Consider the following 17170-nt stretch of genomic DNA (forward strand, 5'->3'; position numbering starts at 1 on the left):
AAATCCATACACTTTCAAGTATGAGTATGTGTGTATTTTTCTTTTATTTTTGATTATCGTTTACTTCTCCAACTTTTTTGTTTTTTGTTATGAATATTTTTATTATTTATCAATAATATATGGTTATTAACGTTTTCGTTTTTCTTCAACTATTTTCCTCAGAACTCAAAAATACTCAGATGCACGCAATTGCTCGCCATCTTCAAGGAGGTGGTTATCTCTATAAAAAATCCTCAAGAAGAAGTCTTAAATAATATTTTATAATGAATTGTTGTATAATTATTTATATTGTTCTATTTCTTGAAAAAATCATAGGGTTTTTTTTGCCTTTATGAGAAAGAACATTTGCATAGTTCTACTCACAGAGGCTTTTCCCTATTCATAAACACGGCTCATTGATGCTTAACGTTGCTGAGCCAGTTGAAAATAAATTAAATTAAAAAAAAGAGTATTGGATATCGGAGAAAAATGTCGTGTAATTCTATCGTACGAAATTCCATACGCTCAGATTCAAACAAACAAATTTCGTGTTGTTTGCATATTTTTGTCATATTCTGCTTTTTTTGTTTGTGTTATCATTTTACACTCCACGTAGCATTTCGTCATTAGTCTTATTTCAAAGATAAAATTTACGGTATTTGTATGCTTACTTTTCGTTTAACTTTGCACCATTTTAAGTATAGATCTGAACCGGACAGACACTGACCGGTTGTTTTATACAATCATCGATTTGAGGTGTTATTTTTCTTGTAGTGATATATCAATATTGTTAAATATAGAAGTTTTTGCGTATGAAATTCCATACGCTAGGGCATAATGTGTTGATAATTCAATTAATACAAAATTTCACGCTTAAAATTTCCCTCTGATTTCCTTCTTTGAATAAACAAATGAAAATAGAAAAACTATGGCATGCAAACATTATCCCGTTGTGATCGAGAAATTACCGCTTGAAGCGTGGCTCAAGACAAATTGTTTTCAAAGGAAAAGTGCCTTTCAGTCCGCCAGGTATTGCTTCGCATGTTTCCCTCGCAAGCGCCGAGACCTCCCGTTGCATCCAGCAGCGTGTAACAATAGCTCCGGTCGCACATTTTCCATGCACCCGATCTCCACCATCCGCAGTTCGATCTGGATGGCATTACCGATCATCGCAGAGCTTCGTGCGCCGCGCTGAGAAACCATTCTTTTTTTTTTACTGTCGTGACTCGTGTGGAAACGACCCGCGAGACTTCTTGTTCCCGAACGACAGCAAGTGACGAACCCTACGATCGCTACGATCGCGGCTTCTGAGCTGTTGATATTTTCAACGAATAATTTAAATGTTCAGTAGTGAAACGGGCGTCAAGATGAAAGCAGCTGCCAAGTTCGGTCTCAGTTTCCTAGTGCTCTTCGGGGTTGTATTTGGTGAGTGGCTGCACAAATTGAAGGAATTGTGGTATTTGCTCGAGCGGAAAATTGCAACGTTGCAGAAAAACTCAACACGATTGGTGTGGGTGTGTGATATTCTAGTGCGAACGTTTCGGATATTAGATTGCTTCCGTTACGTTTCGAAACATGCTGAGTACGTGTATGGGAATCGAAATCGATGGAGCATTCCGCTCGAAGATGCGAGCCAACTCTGCATCGTGGCAAGAAGCATTTATGAACAAAAGTGGTTGAACTTGAAATTTTATCTCTACTCAACACAAATCGATGCAAAATTACGATTGCGGTTCCTTGGAGGTAGGATGAGCCCGACGCAGAGCCACTGCTGGTGCGGGGTCACCTCATAATTGAACTTTAATTTTTGAAAGTGTGACTATGCTGAAACGAACATGATTTGTGTGCGTGTGTGTGTGTGTGCGATCCCAAAATAAATAGCAAAAGTGTCTTGCATACACCACACAGAAAAACACCTCAAGATGTTGAAATCAATTAAGTTTTAGAGAGTGTGGAACAGTGAATGCATAGAAAGTTTACTCCAAAGCTGAATGGAGTGGTTGTGTGCTTCTTCTTCGTGATGCATTCAAAGCCAAATCAGATGCGTGGCGGGGCCGCATATTTGTGACATCGCGCCGGTTGTGTTTAGATAATCGATTACTTCATTTTTAAACTTGACACGGATTGGAATCATTGGTATTCATATAAGGAATGGCTGGCGCTTGTGAGTCGCAGAGGGATGAATGAACTGAATTTTATTTCAATCGACAGTTAGAGTGCATTAGTTCAATTATGATGAGTGACAGGCATTGTGAAAGTTGTTCAGTTTATTTTCAGAAATTATCGTTTGAAATCAGATTTATCCTTTAAAGCAATCTTGAGTCTTACCTTTGTGATATACAAGGAAACTTTGATATAACGTACATTTTACTTTTAAAATTGGACGTTGTTTTGGACTTTAATTGTAAGTTATATCGAAACATAATAAAGAACTCAGGAACATATCTTATATTACTTTTTTGTGTTGCTGTTTGGGTAAGGAGAGTAAATAATGATGAAAAAGTTCAACTAGAAGTTGAAGCCAACCGTTCTCATTATCATATTGTTCATTAAATCTTCATTCATTTAGAATCCGGAATCACAAAACCAATTGAATCTCGGGATTGGTCATAGGTACAAAAAATGTTTTTATATCAACATATAGATACAGTTATACCTCGATATCAAAATATAGATACAGTTATACCTCGATATAAGGCAACTTTATTTTTTTTTCTCGTTACGTTATATCCAGTTACGTTATATCGAGGCAAAAAAAATGTTTTTTTGGTTGCTGCGAAACTGTTCATGATTACTTAAAAATGCGCAAAAACTAATTTTCTATCACCCAGCAGTATTACAAAACCTGTCTTAAGCCCATTTGAGATAATGTTTGTAGACAAACATAACAGTTTTTAGTAGAGGAAAATGTTTGAAAAAATTGAAGTGAAATTTGTATTATTTAGTGATGAAAAGGATAGTAGATAGTAGGATATCCGACAGGATTCAAGGGCGGATAGCCGGATATCCGGCATCCGAATATTCGGGTTTTTAGTTGCGAATACGAAACTGGAAGACACTACATGTGTGCATGAAGCGAATGAAGGATTACATTTTAGAAGAAATAAATACATTTTCACATAAAAATATTGAACCATGAATAAATTTTCCATTTCGAATGGATATCCTTTAATTGAGTATCAAGTTTTCTGCAAGTGATCATCAACGGTTTTTTTTTCTGATAAGGTTTCAACTACTTAGGAAAAGATCAAAATTACTTAATTGCATCCTTTTTAGTAACGAGATGAATTCAGACTATTTAGGAGATCTTGAAACGTAAACAGTCTTGCTGGCAATGTTATTGGAGTATATAAAATATCTTTCGACGACTCTTCTGAGAGTAATAGTTCATCGTCGTCTTCAAGACCTGTAAATGAAACAGAAGAGACGAAACTGAATCAAACCTTATACACGAAACTCACGACACACCTTTTGGGACTGTTTCAACGAAGTGGCAAACGAAGATAATAGTTAGTGTTCAGGAAAAAAATGCCGTTGCTAACGAAATCGACGAAATATGAAAACATTTGAGGGGCTCAAAATGAAAGGGGTGTATGTGACATCATCGATTTCTCGACATCGACTCTCTCTTTTTTGGTCATAACTGTATTTGACAATGTGGAAGATAGGTCAGAACCTCATTTATCGGATTCTATAGCAAACATAAATTGGAACGTTTCTGCAGTTGAATTATTAACTAAAGAAAAAGTTGAGAAAAAGTTGATGAAGAGAAATCGATCAAGTCACTTACACCCCTTTCGTTCTGAGCCCCTCATTTAGAATCGATCGCAATCACGCTCCTTACAATTGATGTTCATTGAAATCTAAGCAGTCCATCGAGGGCAAGTATTACTAGAGATCCTTGCAGTAGTATTACAGCGAAAACTGTTCTTTGAAGTTGACAAGGTATACAAAGCATAACGTAATTGGTTGTCATCGTAAACTTTTGAAAATGTATTATTTATTCATCATAATTGAGTACTTTCCATAAATTAATGTTATGAGTAATAAATAATTTAATTACAAAAAAAATCCTGCATTCCAGTTATCAAACCTTATTTTCAGTTATGGATAAATTATTTTGCTATGCTATGCTAGCTAGCTAATGAGCTATTTTGTTATGATTTGTGTTGTGTTGATTTTTTCCAATACCCGGAATCCGGCCGGTAGCAAATGTTGGCCGGATAGACCGGATAAAAGTTACGTTATATCGAGTTACGTTATATAGAGGTTGCTTTATATCGAGGTATGACAGTAATGTATTGTTCTTCCAGAAAAAAATATTGTAAAAATCATTCCTGTACAGTTTAGATAAATTTTCGTACTTTTCACCGGATACCCTACATCAAAGTTTGGACTCTCTGTTGGTCAACCTCATCGGCAATTCTATTCCACGATCTCGTCATGTCTGCGGAATCTCGAGTCACTTTGGCACAAGTTCCACAATTGGGGGGATTGAGGCCTTTTTCAATGAAATCGATCCCATTGTCATGGGGTACCACTGAAGCAACCCTCGACTGTAGTGGCACCTTACCAAATCTGGTAAAAACTTCACTGGACGTTTCTGCAGGCTCTCTCCCCTATACACTTTCGAGTCCATTGTCTTGTTTGTGACGAAAACCTTGGTTTTATGTCCACAGCTGCGAATCCCTTGCCAAATCAAGAACCTCTTAGCAAATATAGCACCAAAAACGAACTTAAATATGCTGGGAACGTCTCCTCTACTAGTGCCCTTCTAGAATGTCAGGCCTGGGGGTTGTCCAAAATCCATATCTTCACATACATTTCGTCATCTATCAGCATGCATCCTTCGTACTTCGGCAAAACCGTGTTATACAACTTTCGAGGTACAGGTGGTCTTATGACCTACACATTTTGATTAAGCATCCTGTTTGTTTGCACATAAATTATGATAACCTTCTCGCATATGGATTCTCCGGATATGGACTTTGGTCAAAGTTGTGTTTGTGGCGATGTCGTAGTCCGAAAGTTTGCGTTAATTATCTCAATACCTTGAACCTCAGCTTCCGATCGTATGTTCCATTGAGATCGGTCTTCTGATCCTTCAGGACAACACTTACACGTTTACGAAAACGTTTCAGTACTTTCGATTTAGCTACCTTCAACGATTTCGATTCTGACAAAACGGATCAACGTGAAATGTTCAGCGTCGAAGGATACAGTGTTCTCGAACAATTTGTTGTCAACATATTTCAGATACGCCTACTACGGCCGTTGGTATAAAATGAACTGGGATTCCGGATTCTAACTGAATAAAATCTTAAGGGTAGAAATGACCGTTAGCACATTTATTCTCCAGGAGAAGAGTTCAAGCCATATTGCAGAGCGTGTAATGCAAAAATGCAAATTTCATACGGAAATCCTGATTATGGGCTATGGTTTCGGATATGCAACTGTAATTGGCTTATTCAGGATGCACAATACACAGATAGATTGTTTTATGGGGTTTCCAATGCTCTAATTAATATTCGGGAGCCAATATCCAGATCCCCACGTGACCTTGGAAGGAACTGTGAGATTGGCATGAAACTCTCAATACCTATTTCGAAAATATTTTTTACACATTGAAATTGTGTACGTTATATCGAAGTTCCCCTCTATTTTTACTTTTATAAATTTATTGGAGATAAAAAATGAGGAACATGTCTCAGTTCAGCTATTCTTGGTAATAATTTGTTTTATTTTTGATAATGGTGGAACAAATTTCTTCAGTATTGAGCTTTGTAAGAAGGAGCTTTGTCTTGCTTTTTTTTCCTTCTGTGGACATTTTCACAATTTTTTCCATGCATCTGGTAGATAGGATATATATGGTTTATTTTTCAGTAGGTAATGAAGGTAATTCTCGAACCGATGACCTTCTTGGCCGATGTCTCGCTTCAGAGCCTAAGGCACCACACTCTCAACTCTTGTTCTATTTTGGAATCAAAATTTCATCCATAGTGATGAAACGACGTACAAAATCCTTGTTACCCTTTCTAAAACGTTCCAAATGTTGTTGAGTAAGTCGCATTCCAATGTGTTTTTGTTCCATGGCTGGCATCCTTTGCGTACAATGTACAATTACTCACACTGTCTAATGGGATTACTTGGGCCTCTCGAGCTCGAACAACTGTCGATTTCTGTGTTTTATTCTGTATATTAGTAACAATTTCTGGTATTCACACATTTTTTGGATCGCTATTGAGACATGTGCCAATATTCGTTGATCCATATTTATACCGTTCCTATTGCTGGTGAAGAGTGCATATCCAATTCTAAAAATCGCTTCTGAATTTATTTTGGTGCCGAAAACCTCCAAAAACCAAACTCCATCAGATCATAAAAATACCATTACAGAATACGTTACAAACTGTTAATTAGTACCTTTTCAATATAAATGAAACCTTGAGCCCAAAAACAACGTCTCTTATCGAACAATAAAATTTATTGATACGTGCTTATAATGTAAGTTTAGTGGATGAAAACACTTTGAAATATTCATTCTTTCGATACTTTAAAGTATCATACAAAAATACATGATTATAGCACACATTCTCTTGGGCTGGAAAAAAAATCACGACCGGCTCGTTATCGTCGCCCTCGTTGGTCCTAGAACTAAGGAACAGAACAGAAGTTGTGCAGTCAATAGAGCAGTTATTTAGCATAGGGTGTGATTCGCTGGGTTCTTGGTAAACTAACAGCTCGTAAAGTGCTCCGGGTTAGCGCACATCGTCGTCGTCGTCATCGTAGGATTTCGCTAGCTGTATCCTGGCAGCAGCCGTACAGCGTAATGTTGCTGCCGATGCCGGAAATGTGTCATAAACTATGCACATACCAAAGTGCGGAAGTTAATATTTGGATAACAAGTTATGCTATTTTGCTTTAGAAGCGCGCGTACTTAGTCTTCGACGACAGGATGGAGTGGTGCTGGATGCTCCTACACGATGTGTTCAATGTGCACACGAGTGGTTTCGGTGGGTGCGGAAGCCATAAAGGTTATGTAGCGAATGTAGAGTTTTGGCCTAACACATCTCGAGCAACAAAATCCTTGATTTTATTCGTTCCCTTTTACCTGAAAAGCGCACCCCCGTATACCGTTCTATAACTGTCAGCAGAACCGGTAATTATTTCCGGCACGCGATCACAATGCGCGAAAAAAGCCACAAGGATAGAAATTTCAGGTCTGACGTTCCACCGATTCGATTCGTATGCATGTGGAGAGTGATCGATAACATAAAAAGCGCAACTCCGCGCTAGACAATGAGCGCCCGTTCACTTTTGCTTTTACTCGCCACGCCAACAGACAGAAAGAGCCAGTTTGCCCGGTTTTGCTTCCTAGCCGCGAAGCATTGAATAAAGTTCATGGACGTAACAAATGACGGTAAAATTGAAACGAAAGAGAAAAAAAAACATTGTATCGGTGCAGAAATTAATAAAGCTTACTCGAAACCAGTCAATCAACACTCATGTAACGTCAAATGGATCATAATGATCGTTGTCGGGTGGAGACTTCTGGGACTTATTGTTAGCAGCGAAATTGCCTCTGTGAGGATTGTTGAAAAGGTTAACCGGTTTGTTCATATACGATCCCGGGGTGTGAAGTTCTTGCATATTTTAGAAGCTTCTTTTTTCATCTCAATGAAAACTGGAAAAATATGTACTTGATGCCGCACTTACACTCTTGTTGTTACTGATATGATATTGCAAGAATTTGAAGAACGTGTGCATGAAAAGACATTTGATTGAGAAATATTTTCTTCAATTGTTGTCAATATGTGTGAAGGATGACTAGTACAATGATTTTTTCTGTTGAATTATATAATTTGAAAAGAAAAAATTGTCTTACTCATTTTCCTTATCTTACTTATCTTACTTATCTTACTTATCTTACTCATCTCACTTGTTTTACTTATTTTACTTATTTTCACTTATATTACTTATCTTACTTGTTTTACTTATCTTTCTTATCTTACTTATCTTACTTGTCTTACTTAACTTACTTATCTTATTTATCTTTCTTATCTTACTTATCTTACTTATCTTACTTATCTTACTTATCTTACTTATCTTACTTATCTTAATTATCTTACTTATCTTACTTATCTTACTTATCTTGCTTATCTTACTTATCTTACTTGTCTTACTTGTCTTACTTATCTTACTTACTATACTCATCTTACTTACCTTACTCATTCTACTTATCTTATTTATCTCACTTTACCAATATTTAAATTCCAGGTCGAACAAACTTTTTTTTTCTACATCCTCATCAAAATTATTACAATTTTCAAAAGGATTATCTGTGTGTAGTTCTTTTTTCAACAATAATGCACTAAATTTTTTTGCAAATACTTTATTTATACTTTTTTAGCTTTTTTGCTAGTTTTTGACGTAGGACTACGTCTTTCATTTCTATACCGGGGTGTAAAATCAAAGTTTCGAAAACGAAAGCGTTACGCCGGAGACCGAGATTTTGAGCGTTAATAGCTCCTAAACAACTGAACGAAATGGTATGATAAACACTTCATTCGAAAGATAAAATGTCTACGCGTTCTATACTTGTTACTTTTTGATCCAAAAACTTGTTTCAATAGTCTTAAAATTGCTTTCAAAACAGGCTATTGAAATCACCAATCGGTATATAAGCGAGCGCCGCTCGGAAATCCACTCAGTTCTAATTGAACAGCGATTGGAGCATGTTGTCGCTGTTGTGGTGAAGCTCTTCATTTATCATGAAAGCGCGGATGAACGGTGTCACCAAGAGCCTGTTTGTGCACCCTAGGCCAGAAGGGAATCCATCAGGAGGAGAGTGATGCCACAAACGGCTCCCCGGGAAGACATCGCTACACACACATACACGCGCGGAATTCTTTCCGTTTGGATGCCATTCAGCATCGAGAAAGTTCCGGAAAGATCTAATCATTTCTGGAAAATAATCTGCCAGTTCCTCTGGGAATTTAAAAATACATTCATGTGAATGAGTTTATTTGAATGTTTTCTATCCATGTAACACTGTGACCAAATACATTTGGTTTTGTGGTTTTTCAATCAATCGCAATTAACAGGATAGCTTCATAAGATTATTCTTCCCCATCAGTAGGATATTTCCGTATCCAATATTGTATGCGCCCGCAATCGATTATTGCTCAGTCGCCGAAAGATCCGAGCTCAGAGAGTTCATTCCCCTCTAGTTTGCCTTCCAAATTGCCATCGTAAACCACACCTTCTCTCGATTCAATCACACACAAAAAGCATACTTGAGCGATATTCTGGTGTTGAGACACATTCATTTTTCGTGAGGACATCGACAAGACAACATCGTTGCCTAACGTGCTGGAGAAGGTGGACGGCGAAGGATCGACACATACACGCGAAGAATTCTTTTCGTTTGGATGCCATTCAGCATCGAGAAAGTTCCGGAAAGATCTAATCATTGCTGGAAAATAATCTGCCAGTTCCTCTGCAAATTTAAAAATACATTCACGTGAAAGAGTTTATTTGAATGTTTTCTATCCATGTAACACTGTGACCAAATATTTTTCAATCAAGTACTATTAACAGACAGGTGGTTATCGAGTTAGTATTAACCACTGGTGGGCTTCCAGTATCGAGGAAAATGTGGAAATATCTAATCGTTACTGAAAATAATCTGCCAGTTCCTCTGGGAAATTAAAAATACATTCATGTGAAAGAGTTTATTTTAATGTTTTCTATCCATGTAACACTGTGACCAAATATGTTTCAATCAAGTGCTATTAACAGGTGGTTATCGAATTAGTATTAACCACTGGTGGGCTTCCAGTATTGAGGAAAATGTGGAAATATCTAATCGTTACTGAAAATAATCTGCCAGTTCCTCTGGGAAATTAAAAATACATTCATGTGAAAGAGTTTATTTAAATGTTTTCTATCCATGTAACACTGTGACCAAATACATTTGGTTTTGTGGTTTTTCAATCAATCGCAATTAACAGGATAGCTTCATAAGATTATTCTTCCCCATTAGTAGGATATTTCCGTATCCAATATTGTATGCGCCCGCAATCGATTATTGCTCAGTCGCCGAAAGATCCGAGCTCAGAGAGTTCATTCCCCTCTAGTTTGCCTTCCAAATTGCCATCGTAAACCACACCTTCTCTCGATTCAATCACACACAAAAAGCATACTTGAGCGATATTCTGGTGTTGAGACACATTCATTTTTCGTGAGGACATCGACAAGACAACATCGTTGCCTAACGTGCTGGAGGAGGTGGACGGCGAAAGATCGACACATACACGCGCAGAATTCTTTCCGTTTGGATGCCATTCAGCATCGAGAAAGTTCCGGAAAGATCTAATCATTGCTGGAAAATAATCTGCCAGTTCCTCTTGGAATTTAAAAATACATTCATGTGAAAGAGTTTATTTGAATGTTTTCTATCCATGTAACACTGTGACCAAATATTTTTCAATCATGTACTATTAACAGGTGGTTATCGAGTTAGTATTAACCACTGGTGGGCTTCCAGTATCGAGGAAAGTGTCGAAATATCTAATCGTTGCTGGAAAATAATCTGCCAGTTCCCCTTGGAATTGAAAATTACATTCAAGCGAAAGAGTTTATTTTAATGTTTTCTATCCATAAAATATCCATATATTACATTTGGGTTTGTGTTTTGTCAATCAAGTAAAGTTAGCAGGTTAGCTTCTGAAGATTATTCTTAAGAACAAGGTTTTTCGTATCCTATATTGAATGCATATTCTTTGTGCCTCCAACGTAACGCTCTCGTTTTCGAAGTCCCCCAAATATTCATTTATTCATTCATTCAGAATGGATTTAGATTCAACTTCAAACAAATGATCATTAAATCAACGATAGTCCTACGTCACCCTTGCGGTTACACCATAGATATAACCCACTTCCTGTTTTTTTTTAAATTGCGCCTAATTGTGGTAAAATGTGGTTTGTCATTGGCAATGAAACCGTGTAACAGTCATCATCTCATCATGTAACTGACTATACGAACTAGTTTTTAGGCGGGCTTATTTCATCGGGTTCAATCGATTCATTTTCCCAACAGGAACAAACATTTCTCACTACTCCCAATTCTTTGTGGTTGACACAATGCAATTATCGATTTGAATATAGTCTCCTTTAGTGTTGGTAGTTGATCATCTAATCTCACCTTGACTTATTGTCAATGTTCCAGTTTAAATTGGATTTTTCAGTTTTTTTTGGCGATCCATTCAAACAGTTAAATCCTGAAATAAACAGTTTTTGAAAATATGATTTACATGTGTGCTTCAGTTTTACCAATTGTATGTACAATTTATTCGCTATGTATAAGTATTATAACTCCCACACCGTTCATATCCCTTGATCAATTTTGTTTTTTGACATTTATCGTTCGATCGATCCAAAGTGTATTTGACCCATTCCACGTCACGCTGGAACTTTTTGACTCACTGAAAACAGTTTTTTTTTCTCGGTTTCATGTAATAGAAGTACCGGTAAGTTTCTTCGTTTTTTTTCTCAAAAATTAATGCTTTATTCTGCAAAAATGGTTGCAATTTTAATATTCAAAGTATTACCCATCGCTAGTCACAACTTTTTCCTTTCTTTCTGGCAATTCACGGATCCCTTTGCGGAAATAATCGGCTTGTGCGGTTTGTCGGCTAACCACGAATCAATCCAATTTTCGACTTCATCAAAATTGGAGAAGTGCTGGTCAACCAGGCCATGTTGCATCGATCGAAAAAGGTAGTAATCGGACGGAGCAATGTCTGGAGAATAAGGCGGGTGGGATAGGACCTCCCATTTCAGCGTTTCCAAGTATGTTTCGACTGATTTCGCGACATGCGGCCGAGCATTGTCGTGCTGTAAAATAACTTTATCGTGTCTTTGCCCGTATTGTAGCCGTTTTTTCTTCAGTGCACGGTTTTAGCAGCTTATAGTACACCACACCCAGCTGGTCCCACCAAATAGACAGCATACCCTTCTGGCCGTGAATATTCCGCGCGGCCGTTGACGTCGGGGTATCGCCGGGGTATCCATACGTTGCCCGACGTTTAGGATTGTCATAATGGACCCACTTTTCATCACCAGTAACGATTCGATGCAAAAAAACCTTTCTTTTATGCCGTTGGAGCAGTTGTTCGCACGTGAAAAAACGGCGTGTCCAATCTTTCGGACCATTTCCATTGCTGTTAAACGATCGGATTTGGATTTGCTGAGCTACTCCAAGTGTATCTGCAAGCTGTTGTTGTGTTTGTGACGGATCGAGTAAAGCCTATAATTCTTCATAATCAAACTTTCCTGGCGGTCCGGAACGTTATTCCTCTTCCAAGTCAAAATTACCACTTTTAAACCGTGCAAACCACGTCTGAAATGTTTGCTCAGTTGAAGTATGGTCACCATAAACTTCCACCAAAATGCGATGACTTTCCGCAGCTTTTTTCTTCATATTGAAGCACGTAATTCGACATATTCGAAGTGGCAAAAAAATATGTTGTTTACGCTTCATTTTTTTGACAGATACTGAAAAGGACGCGCAATTACAGTAGCTTCCCACCGAATGTCTGGAAATTTGATTCACTGGAATAATAATCAAGTTACGCCATCTGTTGTAAAACCGAAGAAACTTACCTAATATAAATAACACGATTTCGATATAGTAGACGACGTCAAAGTAAAATTAAGAAAATTTACAACAAAAATCTTCAGTTGGAGAATATTTTGCAGTTGTTTTCGCTTGTTGCCAACCCAATACTTTTGTGACGTGACAACACCTCTCTTTTTGCGGTTTTCGACTTTCGAACATTATTGTTGTATTTTCAGTTCCGTTTCAAAACATACCAATAAACTTTATTCTATGATTTATCAACAAAAGATGAATGTGGATTCCTGTATATTCTGTTTTTTTAAAAAAACTCGCAATGACCTTACAAAAACCAGCGAAATAGTTGGGGTGGTCCTAAACCGACCCCCAGTATTTACATCGTGATTGTTTAACACGTTCACTCTAGCACTGACAAGCCAGGTTCATCGAGTGGCGCTCACTACTGGAGGAATGCATTTGATTTTGTTATAAGAAACTTTTGATCAACTCTTTGTATGCATCTGTGTGCATGTGTGCGTACCTATGCGAGGGCGTTTATGTTTGCGAGTTGATGATGGTTTTGACTTTGTCGGTTGACCGTTGACGTTTGCGTGTGCGTTTGTATGTGCACTTTCTCTGTTTAACTCCACACGAGTCGCTCTAAGGTTAAGTTCTTCTCTCTATCTATCTCCCTCTCGCTTAAATCCTATCTGCTTACTTCTAAACTTTATTCTCTTATTTCATTCTTCTTCGCGCTCCCGCTACCATTCGCGCTCAATGCTACCATTTACGATCATATTGTGAGATTTCATGCCATTTTCGGTCACTAAGATCCGTTTTTAATGAACCGGAAGTCACCATCCCCGAATCCAAAATGGTATTGGAGTACGATATTCGATTTCCGCTGGTAAGACACCTGCAACCAATAACCATATCGTATGGGTTTTTCATATTTTTGTCATTTAATACTATTATCAGTCAACTGGAAGTCGAAACAAGATTATTTTCTATATTATGTAATCTACGTTCATCTATTGTTGAAGGAACATAGAAAAAAGTTCATTTGTATGTTTTGACGGACCTGAAAATACGATATTAATGTTTAAAAATCGGAAACGGCAAAAAGTTAGGTGTTGTCAAGTATTTGATTGATAACAAGCCAACCTAACTATGCAATATTCATCATTTAATTTTTTTGTGACTTATACATCAAACTGTGAAAAAAGTGTTTGTAGTGAGTCAAAATGATGTTACGTCACGCTGGAGTGGATTGTATACTTTGCGTGACGTGATAACAACTTCTGGAGACAGTTGATACTCCTCTATTTGTGGTTGATCTCAACCAAATTTAAATTTAAACCAAGTATAAAAATGTTTGAGCTTAGGATCATGTGATAAACTTACAAAAAGCTCTATTTTTGTGACATGGCAATGCTTCAAAAAACCCTTTTTCAAATCCTTGTTTTATACTAATTTAAAAAGAAACACAGGTCTACCCACGGCTCTTGAAACAAGTATTTGATTGTTCAATCAATGGTATATAGACATTGAAGTTTGGTTAAACAAGTGCAGAAGTATCTTAAGAAACATAAAAATAGTGAAATATTTTCAACATAATTATGCAGTTTTTTTATCTCGCCCCTCTCAAAGGTTGGTGCATAAAAATCAATTTCGTTTCAAAGAATTTATGATATAATTAGTGCTTATTCAGATTACTGTCTGCTTCGTGCTTCCATTCCAAGAAATTCCAAGAAAAGTTACTAGTCGAAAGCCTTCACCTTCCATTTCCTCTCGCGAAATCTTGTCGTCTGCGAATTCAACTGGCCTTACTTTGGTGACGACGAACAGTAAAATACGAGGTCGATTCGATGGATTCAAGACCGATTTTTTCGAAATGTGCCGGAAATGTGGGCCGACAACTCTTGGATTTTGCATGATGATAACGCGCCATCGCACCGAGCCCCGAATGGTACTGAATTATTTGACCAAACATCAAGCAAATACCATCGAGCAAGCACCGTATCCACCTGATATGGCCCCGTGCGACTTCTTTTTTGTTTCCCAAGTTGAAGTTGCCACTTCAGTCGATCGAGGAGATCAAAGAGAATGCGACGAAGGAACTAAAGGCCATCCCTTCGTCGGCCTACCAGGGATGCATGGAGGACTGGATCAAGCGTTGGAACATGTGCTTCAGATGGATCATATTTTTAAGGAGATAAAAACAAATGCCTGAAATTTAACTTTATTTTGTTTTATTCAACAAATCCCGGTACTTTCTGAACATAGGGTATACAGGTTCAGTTCAATCCTCGATTTAGGAGCTTAAATTCGTTACCACTAACGTAATAAAAACCACGCATTTCTTAATGCCATTCAAATGGGGAACCCTGAATTCGCATTAGACTCAAACCTTTGATGAATGATGTTCGAAGATCACACACGCTTCTGCCAATCCAAGTTAATCGACTCTCCACAGAAGTTTCGATAGAGGGTGTAACGGAAAACCACCAGTGCAAGTTTATGTTTATTTATGAAATTGTCAAAATAACGTCGCTTTCCACTAGACTGGGCGGGCTAAGCGCTTGTGTTGTGATGTCGTTTATTCATATGTTAAGCATATATCAGCGTATGTACAATTCTTGTGAGTTTAAGTCTACCGCCCAAAAAGTTCCACCCTCTCCGGCGATGGTTGCCTGCGTGTGGTCCATCTGTTCCGGATGCGCTTTGTTAACTGTGCAGATTTATGGGTTAGAACATGAAGTGGAGCACGATGAGTGATTTATGTGCGCGTTCCAGTCAAAAGCTCAACCACTATACACAGTGACATTTGTTCCCCGTTGGGGGAAAGTGATGGGAAAGCCAGTGGCCTTTCTCTATTCGAAAGCAGCAAGTGATTCTTGTTATGCTTGCGATTCATTAAAGACGAACGCTCCAGAGGGTTGGGGTGAGTTTCAAATGGAAAGTAATTAACAAGGGTTTGACATGCTTATACAATTTGCGAGTTGACAGTCGTGACGATTTAAATCATTCCGATAAGATTGAAATATTTTCAAGTTGATTCTATTATTTACTAATCTCGCGTTTTTTTTCCCACAGGATTAGCCACAGCCCAGACTCAGCTGAGGAAACAGTATGAGAACAGCCGTCGCACGCCGGTGAAAGCTGCACCTGTGCGGGAGCCAGTGCGACCATCCAGAGACGAGTTGCCAGAGTCTGATGACCCTGAGCTGTCGGAAAATTGTCCGGAGCCGAATGGATTCTTCGCGGATGCAGAGCAGTGTGACAAATACCACGCCTGTCATGATGGCAAGATTACGGAGAAACTCTGCCCAGACGGCATGGTGTTCAACGATTATGATTCTGACCAGGAGAAGTGCGATTTACCTTTCAACATTGACTGCAGCAAGCGGCCGAAACTTCGTAAGTTCTTTGGAGTTATTGTTTGTATTCTAACTCGAAGTTGAATTTTATGGATACAGAAACCCCGATACCTTCCCAAAATTGTCCCCGTCAGAATGGATATTTCTCCAGCCAGACTGGGTCTTGTGATAAGTTCTATTACTGTGTGGATGGTCAGTTTAACATGATCACCTGCCCAGCTGGCTTGGTGTTCAATCCACGCACTGGTATTTGCACGTGGCCCGATGAAGCCGCAAAGGCTGGATGTTCATCGGAGGACATCTTCAAATTTACTTGCCCCAAAGTGAACGAAAGCATCGCTGTTACCCACCCGAGGTATGCAGATCCGGAGGATTGTCAGTTCTTCTACGTGTGTATCAACGGTGAGACTCCTCGTCGCAATGGTTGTAAGCTGGGACAGGCGTTCGATGATACAGCCAAACATTGTGAATGGGCACGGAAAGTTCCGGATTGGTAATTTGGATGCTATATTTCTTTTCGGTAAAACCATAACATGCAATCTTTCAGCACCGACTGGTATAAGGACCGTTTAACTGATGCTGAGCTTGATGCGCTAGAGAATCCACCAACTACCAAAGCTCCGGCGCCAAAGGCTACGAAAGTTTCTCGACGTCGTCCCTCGAAGCGACCCAAGCAACCTGTGGTGGAAGATGAAGAAGAATAGAAGGAATTTGTATAAACTATAATTCTTAGGATCTACTCAAAATTCTGTCCTTCTATGTTCAATAACAATGTCGATGAGTTAATTTATTGTTTTCAATAATTTGAAGAAAATAAGATCATAATAAATATTTCTAAAATTATATTTATTTTAATTTCTTGTCTGAACATTGATCTGCCATTTCGGGGGATATGTTTGTCAACCGAAAACCCCACGAACTATCTCTCTCGGTTTCTCATTATCATCCGTCCACAAAACTCCTATCTTTCAAGTAAACTAACCTGTCTACTTGTTGCACTGTAAACGCTCTTTCTTAACGCTGTGCCACTCAAAATTGCATTTCCTGCTGATTGCGAAAGTTATTCTTACTCCGAGAATGAAGGCATCTTCGGTTGACTGCAGGGTTTTCGGAAAAAAGCTGGAAAACTTTTGCCGCTACATTTTTCTAGGGATCCGTTTGACTTGAAAGGGATAAAGTGCAACAAGGCTGC

The 17170-nt window shown here is 38.3% G+C and overlaps 1 protein-coding gene across 1 annotated transcript; it reads left to right on the forward strand.

Annotated features, from left to right (window-relative positions):
• The first annotated feature begins 1249 nt into the window (after positions 1-1249).
• LOC129778381 (protein obstructor-E) lies at positions 1250-16823 on the forward strand. Its single transcript, XM_055785251.1, has 4 exons — positions 1250-1404; positions 15695-16018; positions 16078-16471; positions 16526-16823. The coding sequence occupies exons 1-4, from the start codon at positions 1320-1322 to the stop codon at positions 16680-16682; spliced, it is 960 nt and encodes a 319-aa protein (XP_055641226.1). The 5' UTR covers positions 1250-1319; the 3' UTR covers positions 16683-16823.
• The last annotated feature ends 347 nt before the right edge of the window (positions 16824-17170 follow it).

The sequence above is a fragment of the Toxorhynchites rutilus genome, chromosome 3 (genome assembly GCF_029784135.1).
Source record: "Toxorhynchites rutilus septentrionalis strain SRP chromosome 3, ASM2978413v1, whole genome shotgun sequence".
Taxonomy (NCBI): domain Eukaryota; kingdom Metazoa; phylum Arthropoda; class Insecta; order Diptera; family Culicidae; genus Toxorhynchites; species Toxorhynchites rutilus.

Bases quoted from the DNA above. Each gene is read 5' to 3' on its own strand.
- LOC129778381 (XM_055785251.1), top strand. From the start codon at position 1,320: ATGTTCAGTAGTGAAACGGGCGTCAAGATGAAAGCAGCTGCCAAGTTC. The intron at 1,405-15,694 runs GTGAGTGGCTGC...TTTTTCCCACAG, and splicing joins GCTCTTCGGGGTTGTATTTG to GATTAGCCACAGCCCAGACT. The intron at 16,472-16,525 runs GTAATTTGGATG...GCAATCTTTCAG, and splicing joins GCACGGAAAGTTCCGGATTG to CACCGACTGGTATAAGGACC.